The sequence below is a fragment of the Scophthalmus maximus genome, chromosome 11 (assembly GCF_022379125.1).
Source record: "Scophthalmus maximus strain ysfricsl-2021 chromosome 11, ASM2237912v1, whole genome shotgun sequence".
Lineage (NCBI taxonomy): Eukaryota > Metazoa > Chordata > Actinopteri > Pleuronectiformes > Scophthalmidae > Scophthalmus > Scophthalmus maximus.
Window position 1 is genome coordinate 11,040,808 of NC_061525.1, and position 24,791 is coordinate 11,065,598.

A 24,791-nucleotide genomic window follows, 5' to 3' on the forward strand; every position below is an offset into this window, starting at 1 on the left:
ACTTTTTGTTGTTATTTTCTTTAACCAAACAAGGTGTAAATGTTACATCAAATCCTGCCGAGTAAACGCAGAATGTGATTTAATGTAGTGAAACTAAAGGGTGTGGAATCAGCCTGCCAAATATCCACAATGCAACTGGAGGAAAGGATTAAATTACTCACGTTTGAGGAAGTAATGTTTAAAACTCATTACCATTATAAACAAAGTGCGATAAGCTCATGGAATACAACTTCTTGCTCGTAGATACTATCAAACGTGGTGAAATTATTGCATTTACTTCCACATGGACCAGCTGCAATATTTAAATGCCCCACTAATAATAATATGATAATATAGAGCAGTTTGGACAAATTACAGTGAATATAAGTAAATTCAATCCCTGCAACAACAATTGTTAGTGCTTTTATTCGATTTCATTAATATTAAAAGATAAAATGTTTACTTTCATTGTGGAATTTACAATAGTTTGGACCCTCCCTCTCCTCTTTTGGAAACTGTTATTCTTCAGGGTTGAATGATGATTATCTTTGTGTAGCAGCCAGTGACATAGGAAAACACTGCACCTACTGAGGAGAGAGTTGATTCCTTTAAATATCAGCAAATTCTGGATTCAAGTGTCCTGCAGTTGGTCCAGAAAGTGAAGATGACGATGTTCCAATACAGACCTCAAAATCCAGCCCGTAGGAGACGGCCTAAAACCAGCTTAGACATTGAAACGAAGTCAGTGAAAATCCATAAAAACCCAAATATAAAGAGGTTTAGTGCTACAGAAGGCGTTCACAAGCTGGGTGAGTGACCCATGCACATGTCACAATTAGTCTTCAGTTTTATTCAAAGTTCAGGAAATAAAAAGTAAGAGCTTATTGCTGGAGGTGTATTTACTACTTTTTCATATTATTTGCCCAGGGGGTGACTGGCCAGTCAACGATATTTTATACACATCATGTAGGTGATTCATCTTCTCAGTTGTAATGGAGTATTTCTAAATTGTAGTGTTGCTAATTTTTTGCCAAAGTGAATAATTTGAAACTCAACTCCCAGAAATGATTACCTCAATTCTACGGCTACATCACCACCACAGGTCGTTCCGACACTTTTACTTTGAAGGTCACATCACCTAAGTTCCTGTGTGATCGCGGCTGCCTGCTGCGGACTTGATTGGCTGCAACCCATCACCGGGGAGACGTCATGGCTCTGAGTGATCGCCCTGTGCCCCTCGTCTCTCCATCAGGGCTGCGATCAGAGACACGCACGGGGCAGCTGAGCCCTTGACAGACCACCGACAGACTCGGGACCAGTCTGTTGCCCTGAAATAATAAAGATGACACCATTTGACATGTATCCGATTCAGGACACCTGAGTGAAGTGTCTGAGACTGAGCGGGGACAGTGGGTCAGTCTGCGGGCTGAAACAGGACGCCGCGGCGGGTCAGTGCTGCTGGCCGCCGAGCTTGTTGACGCCGCGCCGGTGAGCAGGTCCACGTCACATTGTGGGTACAGAGAGGGGAGATGCCACGGCTGAAAATACCAAGCCCGCACTAAACTGGTACATGATATTTTTGACACCCTAGCCTGGAAGTATTAACTTTACTCTTGCACAACGCGTGTTTATTTGCTCCTCATCGTTCTGAGCGAGGAGCCCGAGGATTCTCCAGCCCCAACACAACCTGTTTGCACTGTAACCTTTCTGCAAATAGTCCTGCGTGTCCATGACATGGCGAAAATAAAAAGGGAATCCACACACGGTGGTTTGCCGCCATCTAGTGTCCAAAACACGTCACTGCATGCTCTGGCTGTAAGGGGACACAGTTGGGGGAAGAAAAAAAAACAGGGATATTAATTTCAATCTAAAGACAAAAAGGGCCAGGACAAATATAGATTTGGAAACCATTTCTTTTTTATTTTGTAAATGGGTTAGCGCTCAGAAATGATCTGTTGTGTACAGTCTGAGTTTGACCCATTAAACCAAAAGGAGCGTCCAGAGACGAGGGAGAAAGGTGGTCAGCAGAGCGCACGGTAAGTAACGCTCATTTTGTTCTTACATACCTCAAATCTGTGATCACTTCTTTTGACATTAAAGCTGTTTAAATGAAATAAAAAGATATTTTTGTTTCAGGTAGACCAACCTGCTTCCTGCCAATGGTCCCAGAACATGTCAAGCAGTCACTCTTGGTAATTATTTTCCCATTTATTTTGTTTCTGTTGTACAAAAAGACAAGAACTAAATTTTAAAAAAGAAATCAAAAGACCACATTACAGAACACCTCAATAACAACTCAGGGGGGAGAAATAAACTCAAATGTGTATTTATGCCAGAACAAGCACCAAAGGGAAACACTGATTAAATCAATATGAGAACTATTTGCCCCAAACAAACACGGGGACATCTATCTGCCTTGTAGTTACATGTTATAAAGTACTGACTGAATTCATGCCAAGGCTCAAAACACCTCCCTTTCACTACAGCTGGCGAAATATATATAGTGCTGTGAGCAGAGACGGACAGTTTCATACACTACACGTGTTATAATGACCACATTAGTCCATTTATCGTACTTTTTCTTCTAATAATACACTATATCAAATGAAAAAGAAAAGGCTAAATCTCTCACGACGAAGCTATACAGATTATCATAGAAACTGATGACAAGACGGTCTACTGACACACAGGCACAGTGCACAAGCTTGCAGGCAGGAATGGAAAAAGAAATCTCTGTAGTTTTTAAATAGTACAAAAGTGCTTCTGAGTTTGTATCTGTCTTTTTGTTCAAAAGCACAAGTCAACGTACGAAGCCAGACCTTTGTTCTGTTTCAACGTGAGGGAGAAGTGATACCATCGTAGTCGTTTTCCCCCAAAAACAAATAACGTGACTTATATTTAGCGCCAGATCATAAGACGTTTGCTTGATTCACCAGTCTTAAACTAGCTTAGAACCAGCTGTTCTGCTTTTCTATTTCATGTGTGTTAATGGAGTTGCCTCAATAATCAAATTGATTTTATTTATGAATATTTTTTTAACCAACACTGTTGTTAGGCAGTGACAGACTGAATAAATTTGATCATAAAATAGGCCAAATTGGATGTGATCATGCGCACCGTTGATGTGTTGTGGGCTTATTTGTCAGTCCCTATTCCCCCTGCAGCCGGCTTTGGGATCATCTTGTATTTTTTTTATCACCATAGAAAATATGGTTTTGATCCAAACATTGAACTGGGGCCTATTTTTAATCAATGCCAGTGTATTTGTGAGAGACGGAACATCCCTGTAACAGACAGGAGTGAAACAACAAACCTTGTAAACAAAACTTTACAACCACTTGCAGGTCAGACATGCATAACAAGCTATTAATGAGACTAGCCCACAAATTAAGAGTAAAACAAAACAAAAAAAACTGTTTTACAACTGTTTTATATTTGAGCAGTAGAACATTAAAATAAGAAAAATAATTTCTATATAATCTTTTTTTTTTTTTACATCATAATCTGATACTTGTGTGCAATCACAATTCAAACTGTAAGCATAATAGAAAGTAGAGTCTATTTTCATATATTTACCAGGCAACCATTTTAATAAGAGATTGTTCTTTAATAATCCTGTCTGGTTAAATAAAATAAGAATAAAAAAATAAAATAAATCTCTTATGAACTAAAGATAAACTCCTCGGGTATAGTAAACATTTCAGAAATGAAAGCACATGAAAGTGCACTGACTAATCAACACGTGTGTTTTGAATATGTAGTTAAGGGCACTGGAAATCAAAAACTCCTGCAGCGTTTCTCGCTCGTCGATGCGGCAAAATGTTTTGGATTTTGGCTGGGGTATTCCCGCAGGCCCATCATGCTTTGCTCTCGGTGGTTTTTGTCTGTGTGACACTGTTGTGTTCTGCAGCGATCAGGGCGTTTGACAATCCCTCCTCCTCCAGTTTGACTTTCTCGTCAGAAAAAAGCTTCCTGCAACAGAACAAACGGAGTTGAAAATTAGACATCCGCCTGTCTCCGCCATGAGAACACATTCGCAACAAACAAACACAACTTGTTTAACCACTTATTCTCAATGACATCTTCACCCAATATGTAAGAGGACACAGTCTGTACACGTCTTCTTACATATTTCTTCACCACCTTGACAACAGTAAGATAAAATTAAACAAACATAACGATGTACCCGCGTATTCAACCCCTAGCAAACACGTTCTACCGATCAGTTTAGTTCTTCCTCAGACAGACTGTGACCTGGGCGTATGTGATCTCCATGTTTGTGTTAAAGCAGTGAGACATTCTCCTCTTTAGTAGAGCAGCAGAGATGGTGAGGATTTAGGAAACACTCATATTTATAGAATTTCATCCATGAAGATGGCATGAATGAAAAACTGCAGGTTTGATTATTATTGTTCTAAGACTTTTTTTTAACACTACGGCACAGAGGAATATCCGGTATCACATTTTTTAAAAACCCAGAATATCAGAGTTATTCTTTATGTGCTAACCATATAAAACAATTTAATTTGACGCACATACAGTTCAGACTTGCGTTGTATTGGAAGTTTTATAGAAATCTTTTGAGGCTCAGTCTATGAAGGTTGCCGTGACTTTTTACACTAAAGTTATTCAGGCGCTTATCAAGACATGAAATTAATCACATGTATGTAATAAGCAACGCGTCTGAAAGAGGCTCATCTATTCCTGTGGTGAATTGTTTAAAAGTAGACACTGTGGCACAAGTATAAAAAACACAACCATCATATCACTCCTCTCTCCACATCTCACTGATAATTATCCCAATGTCATTACCACAGTTTACCATTACAATATTTCATATTGTGTGGTCAATGGCAAGATGCGGTGGTGAATGAATGGGCATACAAATTACACACACACTCACACGCACACACAGATAAACCTCTAGAGGGAGCCGTACTCATCGTTGACAGGAGGAGCAGTCTTGGCCAGAGTCTCTGATGCCTCCAGAACTGGGCCTGAGGGGGGGAGGTCTGCTCCGTCTCCGTTGGGCAGAGAGGGGGCAGAGAGCGGGCTATCTAAGCTAATAAGGTCGGCGGGGGGCAGCGAGCGTCTCTCGGTCCCGTTCATCAGCTCTAAGTCTAAAGCTGTACTTCTGGGCCCCACATCGGGGGTTAGTAAGTCATACATGTCTGGCGGTGCTGTGAGGAAATCATTCGAGACAGACGCCTGTAGACTAGGGGGGGCAGGAGAAGAAGAAGAAGAGATCTGGGTAATAGGAAGAGGAGAGGGGACTTCTGCAACTAGAGGGGCAGATTGTTCAGCGCCCAGGACCGTAAGAGCACTGTGGATCACTGAAGGAGAGCTGCTGGCCGCAGCTTCTTTGGCAGTGGGTATGTTGTTATCAACAGTTTGGTCAGAAGGTTTGTTGGTGTCGGAGGCAGTAAGGCTACGCCCGCTGGAATGTGGGGCAGTGGTATTGGAATCAGTGTGTGGTTTTGGAGGGGCAGTGTTGGTTAGAGTGGAGGCAGTTTGCGCTGGTGTCTCAGTGTCTTGCTGCGTGAGAAGCTTGGTAACCGGCGGGCTTGGAGCATGCTTCTTGGTACCGAAAGTGGGAGAGGACGATGAGGAAGATGCAACGAGCGGCGATACGGGGGGGCTGCCTTTAGCATTCAGTGCGGCGAGTTTGGGGGAGTGTCTACGCTTCGGTGGTATCGGTGTCCCCGATTTTTGCGGTTTAGGCTGTTCAGGTGTACAAGGAGGGGTGGTTATTTTCTCCGGTTCTTCCGGGGCGTAACTTCCTCTTTGCTCTAGTAACGGGGCCATTTTAGCCTCAACGACAGACGAAGAGAGCACAGGAGTCGGCGGGGTTGTGTTCGACTCTGGAGTAGGGGCCGGGGCCGGGATGGGGGTGGGTGAGGGGGAGGGGTCGTTGGCCGGGGTAGACAGGCTACAAGTGAGGGTAGTGGTCTCGCTAGAGGGGCTGTCCTGAGCAGGGTCAATTGTTGCTGTGGCCGTGTCAGAGTTGGTGGCTACGGAGGAGAGGTTTTCCAGTGCCAGAGCAGCAGTGAAAGCCGCCAGCCTGAGAGAGCAGGGAGAGAACAGAGACACACAGACTAGACACCAGGGTGACTGTGACAGAGGAAGGGTGGCTCGGACAAGAGCATGCAGAGGGATTAGTTGGCTTTAGAGAAAAAGGGACAAAACAACTTAAAAAACAACAACAACACAGCAACTATTTAAGCCTAGTGAGAAAAAGAAAAAGAAGGCGTCATGCTGTGAGTGAACATTAAAGGATACAACCCATACACACACCAACACAGAGAACACTGACTGGGGACACTAATGTAGTAAAGAAGCACCAGTCCTGCTGAACACTACAGCACCACGCAGAACCACCCATAAGGGTTAAACAGTACCAGTGACAGTCTCATACTGTATAATCTCACTTTTCCACAGTGCTCATATGAGAGATGGCTGCTGAGGTTGTCAAATGGCTTCATGAGTTGACCACACTCAAAGAGGGGTAAAGCCTTTCTGTGTCTTTAAACTGGTATTGCTTCAGCCTTGGTACTAATGAACAGAAAACTCTCCAAATGCTGCAGGAGAAACACAAAGTGCAGTAATCCCTCCGAGAGGGAGTAAAAACAGAAAAGCAACAGCAGCCGTTCAGTGGACTCCACTCAAGAATGACCTCGAGGTTTCAGAGAATATCAAGGGGCAAATGTCGCCCTGGTGAACAATGTGAATATTCTTTGAAGTGGAGTGCAATGTTCAACTGCTAAAAAGGACTTGAGCAGTCAAACGATCATGTGCCGCATGTCAGCGTCCACTTACTCTGGCTCTGTGAGAGGCGTCGTTTCATTGGGTTCTGTCGGTCCTGCCGCGTTGTGATTGGCTGTGCACTCGTCCTCTGTTCTGACTTCCACTATCGGCTCTTTGGACTCATCTTTCCTGTAGGGACAGCAAGACGTAGATATCTTGGTGAAACTTATCGCTATTGTCTCTGAAGTGGCACAAGCAGAGGTGAAACAATTAGTCATTCAATCGATTTGTCGATCAACAGAACAATAATCCGAGACTTGTCAGACAAATGTAGTGAAAAAACATCCTCCCATTTCTCGGTGTTCAGCTTCTTAAATGAGATGATTCATCGTCTGTATTAAAGACGTCATCTTGGACTCTGGGAAGTTGTGATTAGAATTTTTTGACAGGCAACACATTTATAAGTAGCTGAGATTATCTGTTAAAAAAAAAAGCAAGAAATCATCCTTAGTACATGGGAGCCCATGGGAGAATACAGCATATCCACAATATTCACAGCACAGCAAGTGGGCGAGTTGATGATTATACACAAAAAATCGGACAATCTCCTACTGCGTCCTTCATATGTGAAAGGCAAATATGGACAATGCCCAGACCCAAGTTTTCATTAGTTCATTTCTTAAAACAGCTTATGTCTACAGACCAAATGGAGGATGTGTTGCAGACACATGCAGTTGTTTGTGTGGCAGCATTAAATGTAGCACAGATCAATACACAATACAACACCCCACTCAAATTGATCCAAAAGCGCCTCACTTGTGCACATGTGATAATTAGTTCAATGGCTCACTTAATCCCTGCACCTTTCATATTTCCATTGAAGGAGTAAACCCCTCTAAAAGCTTCATCTAATATAATGGTCCACTTTATTGATTTATGGAATCTTCCCCGCTCCTTAAGTTACAGTACTGGCCGAGGACCATCACGAGTCTCCGGGTATCTCTTACACAATCAGCCGAAACATAAAACCTTCAGCCAAAAGTCTGAATCATCTTCAATGTCCGTGCTTGAAATTGTGTAAACAAAAACATAAATTAGAAAAACTTGATCTAAAAAAACAAAGTGTATGAATGTAAATACATTTAAGTAGGGCTGCAACTTACAATTGTTTTCATTATCAATTAATCTGGCGATTATTTTCTCGATTAATTGTTTGGTCCATAAAATTGTGAAATTTTCCAAACCTCAAGATTTTTTTTGTCCTCACACCAAAGATATTCAGTCTGCTCCCACAGTGGGGCAAAGAAACAGTACATATTCACATTTAGGAGGTGAAATCAGAGAATTTTGACTTTTTAAAAATAAAAATGACTTGAACCGATTAGCCAATTGACAAAATAGTTGGTGATTCGATTAACTGTTGCAGCTCGACATTTTAGACATATTCATCTCTCATAATAACTCAGAGCGCGTCACATGGTCTTTTATTTACACATGGATATATTGGATGAATGGATTTTGTTTGGCCGCCTCAGGGCAGCACAACAAGCTGTAAACACAACATATTATCACCACATGAAGTTGATACGGTGAATTAAGGAACACCATGGTTATATATGTTTACACATCCAGTTGATACAAAGCCCCATTAGCACTGATTTGGAGCCGTGTTTCTCTCAGGCTCCATTTCCACCTGATGCTAATGTGATGTGTATCTGGAAACATTACGGCGCATAACGAGACGCGATCCACAGGTCTTTGATTTGCACCAGGCTCTCATTAACATTCTCGTTATCTCAACTCTGCTGCATTGTGGTCGGGGCTCAACGCGCTAATTGGGCATTCGGACGATAAACAGATTCATTTCTAAATCACTTTTTCTTCATGGGGGAATATTTACTGTCTACCCCTTCTGCTCGTAGTGTTCACCAGCTTTGGTTGAGGGGGGTTAGAAGCAGAGTTCGCTGAGGTCTCAACATGCAGGGCAGATTTTTCTTTCAATGAAGTCACACTTTACAGATTGTATTTATACCTGCTGATAACAATTCACGGTGAGTACTCTCTAGTAGTAGTTGTAACTCTTTAAAAAAAGATTCTGTCTTGAATCATTAGTCAAATGTTCATGTGAACGTCAAGTTCCTGTGCTTATTAATCATTAATTTGGTATGAATTCTGCCTCCTTATGTTTGTAGTGTGTCCTTGCTGAGCTACGTTGGAGGCATAGTAAGAAATTAGGAAGTTCAACATGGGTAAATATCCCACTTGATTTAATTTACGAAGCCTCAGTTAAACATAAGAATATGCATATGTGAGAACACAAATGTTGCAGAGATTTTCCGGAACTTTTCCTGCCAACACCCGAGTAAAATGTCCAGAAAATGTCCGAGTGAGGCCATGTGAGAATACAGAAGGAACATCTCTGGAGAATTCACAGTGGGCGTGTTGATGACTGTAAACAAAAATATTTTCCGCAGCGGAGTTGTCGTCATGTCCTGCGTCCTGCTGCTCTACCCAGAATGATAGAGATTTTCATATGTTCAAGGTAAACTCCCAATTTTCCAGACATTTTCTTGACACACAGTCATGTGATAAAATATATCATGAAAAATAATGCATGTGTGATGACCGGAAAGGAAAATTTGGTCCTTCAGTATCACTGGACCGTAATGTTAATCTGACCAAGAGTCAGTGTTTGACACACGGAGCTGCAGGAGTGTCTCCAGTACTCACACGAACGCTGCCTTGCCCTCCTCCAAGTTGTGTCCTTTGGTGCCTGTGCCAGATTTGCCGCAGAGGCACATGATGAGGCCACATTTGTTGACAAAGTAACAGGTGACATCCACAGCCAGCAGCAGCAGTATAAACACCACGACAAGGATCCCTGCCCAGAGCATGATCCCCATGGAGAGCGCTGCCTCGTCACTCAGATCTGCCAGAGGGGGAGACATGAGAGAGAGAGCACTTAACAACTCCGGTGTGATGGTTTCATAGAAACAGCCATGAACAACTAAATAATGTGCTGCTATGCTACTGTAACCACAAAATGTGACCATAAAACAGAAACCACTCACCTGGTTTGAGCACTGAGCTTTTAGTTGTCTCAGCATGAATTTAGATGCAGTGCAATGTGTTTGTGTGGACCCGGTTGTCAGGCTCAATTATGTATACAACTTTGTTGTAAATATGAGGCATGTTGCAGAATTTATATGCTCATGTTTTAGGGTAAGGCTGTCATTTAAAAAAACATAAAAAAATATATTCAACACATTTATTTGGTATTAGAAAATCAGAGCAAACCAACGCTTACACTGTGTTGCTAGTAACCTACACATGCAGGATATTTTGTGGACAAGATGAACGTACAAAAGGCTGAAATGCATCATCACGTTTGGTCTAAAGTCCATTTCAGTTGTAGCAGTAGACTGCAGGACAACTATCTAAAAATATTCTCTGTTTAATGATCATATTAACTCTCGTGATACCAATAATTAACAGGTAAACACAATCTGCTAGTGAATGAAATACAGCTGAGTAGAGCACCCTCCAGTAATAAACATATAAAAACTGGTATTTGATACATTACATGCTTGAGAAATATCGGGACATTTTTCTGAGTAATAAGCACAAAAATAACAGTTGTCAACTGTGTCATTATTATAAACATTTTCAGTTAGCTGTCTCGGTTTTCAATAATGTAAACGTTAATCTTACAAACATTTACAGTACATATGCAAAATTTTGTGAGTGATTAAAGAATATAATACAGTATTCATGTAAACGTACAGGTCCAGCACTCAGCCGTTACTCTGTTCTAAGTGCTATTTTTTAAAACAACATTTCAATACCACTAGTGTTTATAACTAATCTGTCTCCTCTCTGTTGTCTAGTGCTGATTACCGGCTGCGCTAACGCTGAGCAGAGAGAATCTGTGGGAGGCGCAGGTTTTCCGCTGCCTTTGGTTCAGCACGTCTGTCTGGTCTGTTCTCAAGCTACACAGGAATCATATCAGACACAAGTCTGTTGTGGACGACGTCTGTTTTTTTAAGGAGTGAACACGTCCACAGAGACAGCCAGGCCAGAGAAAAGGCGAGCTCTCCTCTACAGTTATGGTGCGGATTCCTCACAAAAACTAAGAGAGCAGAAGTACAGTGATGACGGACAGGATGAGTGATGCCAAAGAGCATGTCACAGATGAGCAGCCCTGAGTGGCTGAGAGGGGGGAGGACAGCACAACCCCCGAAAACACCAAAATGCACACAGGTCGGTACGAAAATGTTCACGTGGTCCACCACACCAATGTCCAGGAGCAGGAGAGAGAGCAGGAACATTGAGAGAAAGGGACAGAAAAAAGGACGAGTACAGGGGAGGGAATGAAGGGAACCATAGAGGGGAAAAAGAGAAGGGTGGGGAAAACAGAGGAAGAGAGAAAGTGAAAATGTGTCAGGTCTGAAAACCAAAAGTAAAAACAAACAAACAAAAAAACCAAACAGATTTTTGTGTCAAGGGAGGGAAAAAAAACAGCAACCGATCAAAGCAAAAGCAGAGCACAAAGGGAGAACTACATGTCGACACGATGGTGCTTCAGTGGTGAGTGAGAGGGAAATGCTTTGGATTGGAAAATGAATTGGAAAAAGAAGTGAGAGGAAGACAATGGTGCGCTGCAGCGTTTCAGCAAAGCGCTCGGCACTCTCTAGCACCTAGAGTGAATCTAACAGGCTGCTGGTTTTTGTACGGTTAGTATAAAACAAAAAAACAAACCCCCAGCTGCAGCCTCAAGGTACGAGTTAATCAGTAGTTGTCAAGGGTCAATTTAAAGGCTCCTTCTACAAAGGGACAAACTATCCACTCAAGCTGCTATTTTAATAGTTAACAAAAGGAAAAGTACAATCATTCAGAAGGAATCGTTTCATCCTCCGTGGAATGTGCCTGTCCCAGTTCTGGGAGCGCAAACTCAAACTCATTTAGCAAGGGGCTGTCAAAACTCATTTGTGGCTCACTACTGTCCAGGAAATCTATTGATGTAGATATATTTAGTTGTCATTCACCTTTCAGAAGGGCAGGAGAGTTAAAGATAGAACGGGACGCTCAGGCTTCGAGCTTTGAGTTTGGCTCCTCAGTTTTCTGGCCTTTTAGTTCTGGTTTAGTTTCGTGTGAGTGACTTGAGGGAGGGTACCTGGGATGGCGTCTGGCTCTGTGGACGTCCTGAAGGACATGGTCGCTGGCTGGGACTTGCCCTTCTGATTCTCAGCCACCACAAACACATTGTACTCTGTGTCCCACTCCAGCCCGCTGAAAACCACGTACTCGCTGCTGCTCGGGAGTCGGATTTCTGGTTTCCACTCTGACGCTTGTATCTGAGGACACGGAGATACACGGTACGTACATTTGTCTGCAAATAACAATAATTTTTTAATTTTCAATTGAAATCTATAGTTAATTACTCTTAATTATTGATTCGTTAGTGTATAAATCATAAGAAAATAAGGAAAATTGTGCATCATTTCTCTTTTTTGGTCCAACAAATAGTCCAAACCCAAGGACTTTCAATGTTCTGAGGTGCAACACAAGGAAAAGCAATGGTTGCACATTCATTTTCTGTCGATCAACTAATCAATCAATACACAAATTGTTTCAGCTCTAAGTGCATTAACATGAAGGCTTTAACATGACAGAATTAGACAAGTTAGACAAGGCAGGTTTAAAATTTTAAATGTTTTTCAAGTTGGGATCTTGTTACGCAAATAACTATAAATTTATAATGAAAATGGTAATTATGTACTAGATAAACCCATTAATCATTTAGTTCATGAAAGGTAAGGGGAAAAAACAGAGAACTAATTCCATTCACTATCACCGACAACTAGGAAAACCAGCAGAAATTCATATTTGACATGTTATTTGAGAGAATTTAGGGCATTTTAAGAATGCTTAAAAAATATATTTTTAAATTGCCATACTCACGGGTTTATAGCGGACGAGATAATGTATGATGGGTGAGCCGCCGTCATCCTGCTTGATCAAGCTGACCTTTAGGGAGTTGCCTTTAGGTTGAAGAGCCCCTTCAATCTTAGGAGGGTTGGGATTCCCTACCGGCACACATGAGCAACACAGAGCTTATTTCATTGCTTTTCTGAAATGCAAAGATCCAGATGTGTTATTTGCGAAGTAGGAGGAAGAGTCAATTCCGTCAGTCGACAGAATTAAAGAATGGAAAAAAACCCAACTTCATTAGTAATTTGAAGAAAGTTTCAAGTTTGAAACTGGTCTTTGTTATTGTCCTTTTAGGTCACTTGTCCTTCCTCAATCTTTTGCCTCAAGGTGGTGTGCGTCATCTCAGACTCATTACTAAATGACACGTAGCCACATGCTTATCTGATTCAGTCTGAGAGGCTGAGTAACATTCAAAATTAGAGACTGACATTCCCCCAGTGTCATACAAGGCTTCAACTGACATTTTAGACAGTCATTTATCACTGAATACAATGTTGATGTAGGGTTTTCATTTCACAGCAAAACAAACTGGTTAAAGACAGACTTTCTTATCAAGCACTGAGCAATGTTTTGTCTTTTTTAAACTCATAATATTTATTTGCACAATCAATGTATATTAAACATGTAAACATATGACAAATAACAATTAGGTCAAACTGAAATGGACAGCAGATTTATTTAACAATAGTTATTTGTATCCACTGCTCACAAACTGCGCTCATCTGACCTGTGGAGTTCCTCAAGGGTCAATCCCAGGACCCACCTTATTCTACCTTATTCCTTATCCGTCTCTTGTCATTGCCATGCCAATGCTTTCTTTTATTTGTGAAACCTGAAAACCAACTTTTGTTTTAAAGGAGATCAGTGACACTCGGCCTCCTGGTTTTCTGCAGATAAACAACAAAATCAGATTTTTTTAAATTTTACATGGGTACTGTAGGTTGCCTGGGTAAGTTGTTTTTAAGTGTCCCAGTTGAACTTAATTGTTAGTTATTCAGTGTGGTTGGTATTGTCATGTATTGTAATGTGCTCCAAAAGGTTGTAGCACATCTGCAATTATCAACAGTAGAGCCTGTCAAATTTAGGACTCAATTAAAAATCCTTCCATTTAGTTTTAGAGAATGACACAACTGAGCACAATCATACATGAGTTGCTGAGCTCATATACGTCCGTAAGGTCTCGAGGGCTCCTGAACTCGCCCAACACACATTTGAAGACTCATGGTGACTCAGCTTTTGCTGTACCAACTCCCAGGCTCTGGAAAAGTTTCCCAATTTCTTGCATTTGATACCCTGATTAACTCATCTGTCTATGTTAGTGGATTTAGACTAGAGTGATGGTAATCAGACTAAGATTAAACATGATAAACAATATGGAAGGTACATCATGTATGGGAGCCACAGCAGTGAGGAGGATTAGTGAGAGCTGCTGATTGAGAATCAGAGCACATTGCTGCATGAGTCATATTTTGTGTGAAGATGGGAGGACACCGATTAGGATTCCTCTTGTGATTAGAGGAAACTGTTTATTACACACTTGATTTATAGTAAAACACCCTATACTGAGGAGAGGTACCATCCCTCAGGTAGCGTGCTATCAGTACCATCCAAGTGATGCTGATATTAAACACTCTTGACTGTTATCTATTACTGCGACGACAGCTCTGGCTCTCGCTCATTTATCCTGCCAAGGCAAGTGTCTACATGACTCGATTAATAGGACGGAGGTAGACATGTATTAACATGATTGAGTAGAAGCAATGGACGTGCTGTTTAATTGCAGGATTCTCCGTTTACAGTTAGGAATCTTCTTTCAAAAATCTGCAACATCAAGTTACCTTCTGCAGAGTGGAGGGGATCATCAGCACCATGCAAGCCAAACAACAGTGAAACATGAAATGCACACGTGAGTGGTCAAAGGAGGAAGACAGACATAGAAGACGTAACAGACAGTCAGGTTCAGCAGAAAGTCAGATACAGATAGAGGACGGAAAATAAATGACCTAGAGACAAACTAAAACAGATGGGGAATCACAACAGAGCTAGTCACACTGGTAAACAAGAGCTGAGCACAGAAATTCTTCTGATTGGGTTTCAATGTGAAAAGAGCAACAGACATCTAACAGCAATCTCCTCTTGACTTTAGAGACTTTAATGTTCACGGCAGCTGTTGATGGGCTTTATCCAAAATGTAAACATTCCTAAGCTTCACCAGATAGCTGGCGGAAGAGCGGCAATGTACAGCTTCTGAGCTGCAGATTTGGCACTAACTCATGATGCTGTCACTAAGCCAATTATTTAAAAAGAAAAAATTATATCTTGATACCTCAGCTGTAAAATTATGTGATGTGAGTGAAATAGACATTGAATGACAGATGAATTGAGGATGAGGAGGCCATATATGGGGACAGTTTCTACTAACTATGCTTTAAAGTTATTACAAATGCAGCTAACCAGTAAGGGAGACAGGGATGTCCTTCAATGAAACGAACAGCTACACACACTAATCTTCTATTATTCTCACTACAGAACAAACCTGTAACGTCAGGGGAAAAACGAAAAGTGTTGTCTAGGAACATAAAAGAGAAGATATCAGGCAATTAGAATCAGCCGTCTGAACAAATGTCTACCTGGATCTCTGTAATAACACTTTCACTGAGGAGACTCAAGTCTGGCCGACTAAGGCTGCACCAAAAAATTACAAGAGGAAAAAAAAAACATTTTTTGCTTTATGATTACCACATTTAAAGGTTTAATGAGGTAGAGGAGGCACACATGAAAATGAAAGGCTGCTTCAAAGGTGGCATGAAGTGAAACATCCTTTTTTATATGAAATAAAAAATTTATATTTCCTGAAAACATTCCAGCTAATTTATTCTGGTCATTTGAATGGACATCAAACAATGTTCATTCAGTCCAATAAATTACTATTGTACAAAATATAAAAAACAAAGATTTGCTCTTTGTCTTACTTTAGTCATAAAAAGCACACTTTTTTTATAAAATATAAATTAACTTTTTGTCTTGTTTTTGTCATGAGTTTAAATTTTAGTTTCAGAAGTGTTTTGTGTAGGTGTAAAAACAGAGAAACAGGGTTAGGACATGCTGATGAAAGAAAAGTTCACATTAAACTGAGAACTGAGCAAAAAGAGCTGAATCACCAAACGCAGACAACATGAGATTATGTTATTAAAATAAAAAGGGGATACATTTTAAGTCAATAGGCACATTCACTATTAATCCAACAGGAGGCAGCAGTTTCCCCTCCTAAAACGTGGATCGCCAACCAACAGAGGGTGCTAAAAACTAAAGGAGTTACACACTCACCACAAGGCTGGTATTTAAAGAACCAAGGAATAATTCATATTCAGATTTCAATTCATGGTTCGCAACAACATAATGGGCCTAACAAAAGGGCTTAAAAACGGTGAATTTTAAATTAATGTGTGATTAGATCCACGTCAAACTGCAATTTAATGCTTAAAATAGCAAGATGGTGTTTGACCAGTTGGTCTTGAGGATAAAAACGTTTCCTGAATGCTTAGATTTCAAGGTCTCTCCCTGAAAGGGAAGCCAAACAAGCAGGTCGATGAGTTAGTTCCTGTGTCAGTGGGACTCCTGGACAACAACAGAAAAGAACTCGGGAGAGGACAGACTTTAGATTGAAAAATACTCTGTTGGAAGCTTTTTCTGAGAAACTCTGATCTTCAACGAGTTTTTAGATTAGCAATGGGAAAGACAAGCACTTTTTACTTCAAGATAGAGAAGACTGATCTCAGGTAATGTGTTTTTGGAGACAGAGGTTAAAAAAAAGAAAAGAAGCCACTTACGGACAGGCTCTGTCTTGAAGAACTCAGCCGGGCTGCTTTCACCTTCACCCTTGCCGTTGATGGCAGTCAACTTCATTTCGTAGTTGGTCTCTGGCTTCAGGCCTGTGATAGTCGCCTCACTGATGGAGCCTGTTACAACATATCAGAGGCAGAGCAATCCCTGCTGAGATCACCTTGATCATTTTGATTAGTGGTAAAACAAACACATCCCCTGTTCCAACGATATATGCATAATTAATTCCATCACAATTAAACAGTGATTAGCTCAACCCTCATTTCATTTCAACAATGTTTAAAAAACAGATAAATGTTATTAGAGAGGGTCTGAAAGGAGGAGTTTGCATATGACAAAACATGCACACTCATTATATGAAATTATCAAATTACAATAGCTGAAATGTTTAATAAAATGACCTGTGTTCCAGTGTTATACATTAAATCAAAAATTCAAATTCAAATTTAACATTGAAAACAAAAACCTTGCATCACTCTTTTTTTCTTTCTTTTTATTAAAATTGGCTTCTAATCCAGAGACCTATCTCAAACCCGGTGCAAAGCGAGTGCATCAGTCTTTTAAAAAAATGCAATGTCAATCTAATGGGTTTATTAAATGTTATGCCCAGAACACGCCCATGATTGATTAAGAGACTTAGTTCAATCGATTTGAACCATGCAACTGCTGGAGCATTAAACCAGCTAAAGTGGATTTAGACACGCCTCAAATGTACAAAGGCCATGTGCTGAGAGTGCTAAAATAGAGCCTTTACCCCCCCCCCACAAAAATAAAACAGTATTTCCTAAAACAACAGCATCATTGTTGTTTCAGTTCATGTTCTTACCATCCTGGACCTCGTACACCCTCTGCACCCAGCTGCCCTTGCCCTGCGGCCTCCACTCCGCCCGGAATTTCAGGACAGGAACACCTCCAGTGGACTCGGGCTCCTCAAACTGGACCTGTGCTGTGGTGGAGAAGGGCTTCACCTCACTGATGAACGGAGCTGATGGCACATCTGTTAACGGGAGGAAATGCTGTGTGATTACAACAAAAACCTGTAAGATTGCAGCACACCAACACTGTCAGACTCCATTGTTCCATTACACTTAGAGAATGTGCTCACAGCTCCTAATGGCTCCAAATTACATGTGGAACCAGCTTCATCTTCATAAGGAATCTACGACTTTTGACAGCTAAGAGTAGTTTATCTTTCTCTAAAAGGTGCACACTCTTCAACATCATCCGAAAAAATAAAGGTAGGGAGAAACATTTGAATCCTTTGACAAGTAACAGCTGTTCCAAAGTCGGTCTGAAATGATGAGAAATGCACGGGTACTGAAGAAAAAAAAGATCATACTGAAAATAAAATCATTGAGTGTCACCTAATTTTAGATTTTCATAGCTAATATCTCATTTCCGGTTAACACAATAGACAATTACTTACATTCGTGTAAGACAAGCTTAATGAAAAGAACAACTTGTTTTGGTTCACCCAGCACAACAAGCTCACTCTATTTGCGAGAGAATGGCAAAATGTATTAACTACATCTGTGTCCAAGTGCTGGTGGCTGAATTCACACACTGTGGTGTGAGGACAATTGTGGTAAATTGTAATATCTGTAGTTTACCATATTCTGAATGTGGAGTCTTTTCAATTCATTTACTTGAAATTGTGGCTTGGGTGCTGCATTATCTTCCTGCTCTCTGTTCCATTTGTCTGATGTACTGCTTAGTTCACAGTCTGTGGTATCAGCTGGTGGTGATGGGATGTTAAAGTTTAATGTCGTAACGTTCATGAACGTTCTTTTACTTCATAATACACCCAGTGAAACTTTGTGCACGATCGTGTCAATTTTGTTAACGAAAGCTATGACGAAGTGTTTGTTGACCATCTCTTGTTTTTCACATGACTATGACAGGATGTTGATACACTCAGGGGACAAAATGAATGACTGCGCTTCACATTTCCACCTTATTTCTGGAGATTCTGCATTACAGCAGCGCAACCTGAGGAGACACCACGCAGAAACCGAGGTAAGATGTTTAGTAACGTTACTTTACTTTTAAGCCATATTAAGCTCAAGGCAGTGGTGTGACCTCATCTATGAGCATCGCAACAACGGGACATTGCTTCAGTGTTTGTAGATTGAGATTTAGTGTCACTGAATGTCAGTAGTCCAGTCAGCTTTGAGCTGTTTGTTTCAATTGCTGTATTAAACAGCTTAATTGCCACAGACCCTTCAGGTCTTGTAGATTTGAATGCGACTGTGACAGTTTAATGTTGTCTACTTGTCAAACATCAACTGATTATTATAATTCACGGTTTATAATGTTGAAGATCGTTTCAGGCTTCGATAAAGCCTGTGTGGTATTAGTATTGTGTATTTGCTTGTTTTGTGTCAAGTTTTTCCCAAATATTTTATTTACTAATTCAAATGATAGTTAACAACCTCACTGTATCATATAATCTACAACTAAGATCTACAAAATTACAGAATAAAATCAACAGCTTTCTTGCACAATCCTGAATATCTAAAGTCGGTTTCATCACAGGAGTGTTTTGTGAGTTTTGTGTTTTTCTGTTCACCGAGTGTTTGATTGCAGTAGATGTGCTGATAATGTGTCCTATTGGAGGTGGAACTAAGATGCTCTTTAATGATCTTGACTAAATAGAGTTTCATTAAAAATAAAAATGGTGAGGTGGACTAAATCTGACCAAAACTTTCATGGGCTCTTTTTTTCATTTCAGGACTAAGACCAGATCTAAAAGAAGCTGACATTATAAACACTAATGCACAACAGTGTTTCTGAAGCCTGCATGAACTGAAAGACTGTGGCTAGTTTTATTCTTTTTAAGCAGCTACATGGAAGTAACGTTAAATCATGTAATTTTGGTTTGATTTTCATCTCATCTACATTCATCATCCATATAAACAAACACTGCTCTGTGTAATCTCACATTGTAGTAGATGTTTTGGTCTAATGTGTTTGAATATGGGTGAAAAATCCTCCTCTGAAGCCTGGGTATTACGTGCAATTTAATTTGTGTTCTACAATGAAATTAACTTCCAACCATCAAAAACCAGCCAGACAAATAAATGAGAGAGGCAGGATTCTGAATCACAGTATGATCACTGACCAGCCTGGATGAGCAGGAACTCCTTGTGCTCTGTGCCCATCTCATTAGAGGCAGTGCAGTTATAGCTCCCAAAGTCATTTTCAGACTCCGGGGTTATCTGGAGAAGGAAAAAAGAAAGAAAAAGCAGCAAATATATGAAGGGCAATATACCAAAACAGAAGAAGAAACTTGTGTGTCAAACACTCTGAAGGTGAACTCTTTGTTTGTCCATTAGCGTAGCCTATTTTTTTTAGTTGCTTTGAGCTTTCCTGCTGCTGAATTATTCATCTGATTTCTTACACAATGAAGCTGAAAGAAAACCCTTCACTTCGAGCCTATGGTCATGAAATCTTGATGACACAAGGGTTGTGTGGGTGGGTGTGTGTGTGTGTCGATGGAAGGACTCTACGTGTATGTGTGTACAAATCGTGGCTTGACGAATGTGTGTGTACCTGCAGATAGCTGGTGGATGGAGTTCTGAAGATCTTAATGTTGGTGGTGTTTGAGTTGGGGAGTTGCAGTCCGTCTCTCAGCCAAAGAATAGACACATCACTGGGATGAGCCTTGACCTCACAGCTGATATTCACCGCGTTTCCCTCCCAGGTATACATTGCCACATTACCATGTATTTTAGGGGCATCTAGGAAACAAAAAAATGCATTTGATACGAACATTCTGCCAGTGCTTTTTTTTTTGATTTTGTGGTTTTAGTGGTGCCAAAAAAAGAGAATTTAAGAGCTGAACATGATCAGCAAAATGCTTTCTCTTTGGCCCAATCACTTGTATTAATGAAGGGAATACTTACAGCGAACCTCCAGATATACCAGCCGACCATCCTCTCCGATGGCACTGCGTGCTGTGCAGAGGTACTGACCAGCGTCTGTGTACTTGACGTACTTCAGAGTGAGCGAGGACACCCGAGCATCACTCCTCACCACCACATTTCCATCCAGACTCTGCATGAGAAAAGTAATGGCTTTGTTTAGGAAAATAAACCATTCATATTGGTTATTTCCATAGCCATATTGCACACATACATCAACTGAGCGCAATTCAGCAGAGAGATGCGAGACCTGAAAAAAGAGCGCTTCAGGAAGCAGGCCTTTAATGAGCAGAACAGACATTACATTAATGAAATGGGCACATTCTGCTCGGTAAAGACGTGGAAACATAAGGACACAGTTGACAGTACAGGGGAGCTTATCAATAATTCATGATAGAAGGCACTAGAAACCATTGAGAGCTTTTCACACGAGGGCTTACCAACTCGTGAAATTTGCTGATGCATGGCACCACAGAGCATTTCTCTTACGCACTCACACTTTTACTGTGTTACAGACATTAAGTGGTTTGGTTTCACTACTGTTTTTTTCTTTTTAAGTAAAATAACATTATAATTATTTCCTTGAGGTTTAAAAAAAAGAAATGTATTTGCTTGCAACGCTCTGAACCTCCGTTTAACACCACTTTCAGTGATGAAGGCCACATGTCAGGTCACATAGCATTTGAAACCTGTTAAATAACAACAGACAGCTGGATAATGAGATGTGTAAATGACCTTCCTGTTGTACAGATTCCTGGTTACGTTAACTTGATACGCACAGTTACGACGTCCAACCACAAGTCAACAAGGTCAACAGCTCTGTGTCGTCGTTGTGTGACTCTAAACTGTTGGGGTGTTGAGTTTCAGATAGATACATTTTGCCTTAAAAAAACATTTCCCCCTGCTACGATAACACTATTTACAATATTTTCCCTTCAGAAATCAGTTAGGTAAACTTCAACTTAACTGTTTCTTTGGGCTCCTAATCTTAAGAATCTTAAGTGTTAGATGAAAACAGTAAATCTCAAACTCACTCAGTCTTAAACCAATTCAAATTTAATTTATGGATTTGGGACATGCTGTTTTTATACAGTAAGCTTTTGTGAATTGTTCCTTTAACAAGGTACTGCAGAACTGAATATCTGAGCTTCTCTTTTTGTTGCTTTCATGGCTTTGATCCAAGCTACAGGCAAAACAATGGTACTGTTGCTTTTACACATATTGAATGAGGGCCCAGTCTGGGCGGCCATGTAAGAGAAGCCCTTGTTAGTTTGTATTCAAATTCAATGGACAAAGCATGTCTGGGGCATTCATTATGCATAGCTGGTAGCAGGACCAGAGAGACACTTACATAACACACTAACCTTTTATTCTGACCCCTGTTCAGAAAATGTTCCCTCAACTACTGTACAGTTTCAGACTCCTGCAGCTGCGTAACATGCCACACTATGTACAGCCTTTCAATTCCAGCCTTTAAATTTTTTGCTGCTACTTTCTAGAGAAATCAAAATGAAACCAAAGCTAGAACCACATGGACAGTTTCTCAGGGGCTGCAGCCGCTTACTCCTGATAGGAAACCTGTAATGAATATCATTATCTACCAGTGGAAAATGATGTGTTAACTGCAATTTAATATTGTGAATCATTAATATGTCATAACTATAGTTTTCAGTGTTAATGCATTATGCACCACAGTGACTTTCTTTATGAAATGATCTTGATCTGAATTTTTGGCTTTACTGCCTGTTACAAATAGGCGGAAAATCCCATTTCACGTCTCTGTGAAAACCTGGAATAAACTGGACGAGGGAAGAGAAATAATAGCGCCTCAAATAAATCAAACCACACTGACAACAGAGCTCTCCAACAGCTTCTTCAGCTCAACCAGCGGAGGAGACGAAGACACTGCTGGAACATGAACGCATACAATGGACAATTCATTCAATTCATGTCTCACCAAATCACAACTGTCCCGGACAACAAAAAGTATGTTCCCCTAGAATGTATCTCTCCTTCTGTAGCTTGTCACAAGACCATTCAGATACAATTTGTAACAAGCATGCTCAGTGTGCTCTTCTCCATTTAACCTGAGCGTCATGTCTTTGGACTGTGGGAGGAAGTCGGGAGCACCTGGAGAAAAACATGCAAAAACCACACAGAAAGGCCCTGAACCCAGAAGCTTCTTTCCGTGAGGCGACAGCTAACCACTGTACCACTGTGCCATCTCAGCGTGCTCATACTCCTGAAATGATCATTGCCTGATCCATTATTGTAATCCAATACACTCACAACCGGAAACAACAACAGCAAACTAAAATACTGTTCATAAAATGAAAAGGAAGGTGTTATATTTTTTAACATATGGGTGTGTACCAGGATTAGGGGAAAGTGGCACTTGTTTGCGATTATCTTTATCCTTTCTTAAAAACTGAGAAACTTAAGTTACTAAGATACCCTGTTGGGGCATTTTGAAATTGTTTAATCTTAGTGAAATTACCAGATCACAAATCTAAGAGGTCAAAATGACATATTTCACCCTTATTTTCAAGGTAGGAGTCTATATGATCCTTGCATTTTTTTTTTGTACCAACAGGTTAGTGCAACCATCTGTCAAAGTGGCACATGAATCCAATAATTACTATTGTACGTTCCTGATGTGATAGTGAGTGGTGAGGGTTTACCTTCCCAGGTTTGTGTCCTCACAGGTGTCATTGATGAATGTGTATCAGCTGCCAATACTTAGTGACTATTAAAAACAATGAATGGAATAAAAACCCCATCGCATTCTCAAAACTATTATCAAAAGGAGTAGAAGGAAAAGACCAAGTCACATTATGTGCAGTGCTCCCTTTCTTTTGAAAGTAAAATAGAAAGGCTATTTGAGGAACCAAATGGTCTAAAAATACACATTCATTTCCTGTCAAATGGTACAAATGTATAAATACTTTGTGAGAGCACAAATATATGTTCATTTAAAAGCCCAAAAATGGGTCTGCTCCAGCTCTATCCTCCAGTGCGGTGCACTTGGCACTGACATTAGACAAAACAAAGTGGTATTTCTCACCAATTTTTCTCACATATGTAAAACACATTTGTGTTAGTGAAGACAATAGGAGAAAAGCTTGTGTGGGCAGAGTTTCCTTTTGCCAATTTTCACGGACTTTCAGGGAAAGTGCCTGGCTCTGATAATCTGGGCTGCCGCACAAAGCTATCTTTCATTTTCTGCTTTGTACATATTCATAGTCATCTTTGGTCGAAAAATCAATCAAGAATATAAATCAAGAATTGGCAGTCTGGATATGTGGGTGGGAGGAAAAGAGAACTGAGAGTTTTTACTTTAAAAAAAAAAAATTCTGAATAAACAGATTGACAAACAATAGAATCATGCTTTCAATCTCAAAAAAAAAAGGTCACATCATCTTGTAATGACTAGTGTTCTCACAGGCAAGGTTAAATATCTGGGGGGGGGGGAACAACACCCTTCTGAAGTAAGCTACTGCATTTTAAGTTCAGGTAGAAAACAAACAGCTAAAACAAACAGACATTTAGATTTGCAGTGGCCTGTCTGGCTACTGCATTGCACTCAGGGTTTATACTTTCCCTGACCCTTATTTGATCAAGAAATTTGATCTGCATCCATCCAGAATTGAATCAGACTCCCCTGACATGAAAGATGGATGGGTGTAGGAAAAAAGTCATGCATTTAGAATACCTTGTGCTGCTCAGGCCGAGTCCATGATGCCTGCAGAGGACAGAACAACAAACACAAGGCAAAGCAATTCTTAGAAAGTAATCCTTATCCAGGTAAAGCTGGGATGTTGCACATTGCATGCAAGTATTAAGTGTCCAAAACTTATCTTCTGTGCTTCCATAGTACCTGAGCTGAATGTCTGATGTTGCTTCAGGTCTACAGTTATAATAAGGGGTATGCTCTGAATTTCCCTCTCAGAAAAGCCTATTATGTGACTAAAGTTTTGAAAGGTAACTTTTTTCGGGAGATTTTTGTGGCCAGTTATTTTCTGTGCCACAGACTCGCTGCTTCTAAAAGAAGCCTTAAAAAGAAGTGAGTCTATTGGCATCACGATAGCATGAATGCTGACAGATAAGGAGGTTATTAGTTAATCAGAAGAGGTGACTCCATTACACTGCAACAACACTGATAAGTTGGCCTGCTTTGAAAAAGTAGTGCATCAATTATCGAATCAAAGTCTATTTTTGAGGCTTGAAGCAATAATGAGGATAAAAGAGAAAAAACAAGAGAATTCACTCTCACACGGTTGTCTTTACTGTGCTTACATCAAGTAAAAAATA

The 24,791-nt window shown here is 40.5% G+C and overlaps 1 protein-coding gene and 1 long non-coding RNA gene across 11 annotated transcripts in view; one reads left to right on the forward strand and one right to left on the reverse strand.

Moving 5' to 3' along the window:
- Positions 1-1,874: 1,874 nt before the first annotated feature.
- ncam1b (neural cell adhesion molecule 1b) overlaps positions 1,875-24,791 on the reverse strand; it is a 67,500-nt gene continuing 44,583 nt past the window's right edge. For 2 of the 10 annotated variants that reach the window (XM_047335591.1, XM_047335589.1), the window contains 14 exons: positions 24,193-24,222; positions 20,463-20,613; positions 20,110-20,297; positions 19,679-19,775; positions 17,384-17,554; positions 16,545-16,673; positions 15,251-15,283; positions 14,553-14,555; positions 12,685-12,809; positions 11,897-12,077; positions 9,454-9,652; positions 6,796-6,912; positions 4,919-6,040; positions 1,875-3,951 (listed from right to left, as the gene is read on the reverse strand). In XM_047335591.1, coding sequence (XP_047191547.1) covers positions 3,837-3,951; positions 4,919-6,040; positions 6,796-6,912; positions 9,454-9,652; positions 11,897-12,077; positions 12,685-12,809; positions 14,553-14,555; positions 15,251-15,283; positions 16,545-16,673; positions 17,384-17,554; positions 19,679-19,775; positions 20,110-20,297; positions 20,463-20,613; positions 24,193-24,222 — 2,661 coding nt within the window. In that variant the 3' untranslated portion in view covers positions 1,875-3,836. Of the gene's footprint in view, positions 3,952-4,918; positions 6,041-6,795; positions 6,913-9,453; positions 9,653-9,977; positions 10,933-11,896; positions 12,078-12,684; positions 12,810-14,552; positions 14,556-15,250; positions 15,284-16,544; positions 16,674-17,383; positions 17,555-19,678; positions 19,776-20,109; positions 20,298-20,462; positions 20,614-24,192; positions 24,223-24,791 lie in introns of those variants that run through there. The other 8 variants (XM_047335593.1, XM_047335592.1, XM_035622706.2 and 5 more) reach the window with 7 other exon arrangements.
- LOC118299199 lies at positions 11,879-19,680 on the forward strand. The gene is made up of 4 exons (XR_004789787.2): positions 11,879-12,098; positions 17,371-17,596; positions 18,459-18,573; positions 19,289-19,680. It is a non-coding gene; the product is annotated as an uncharacterized LOC118299199 (long non-coding RNA).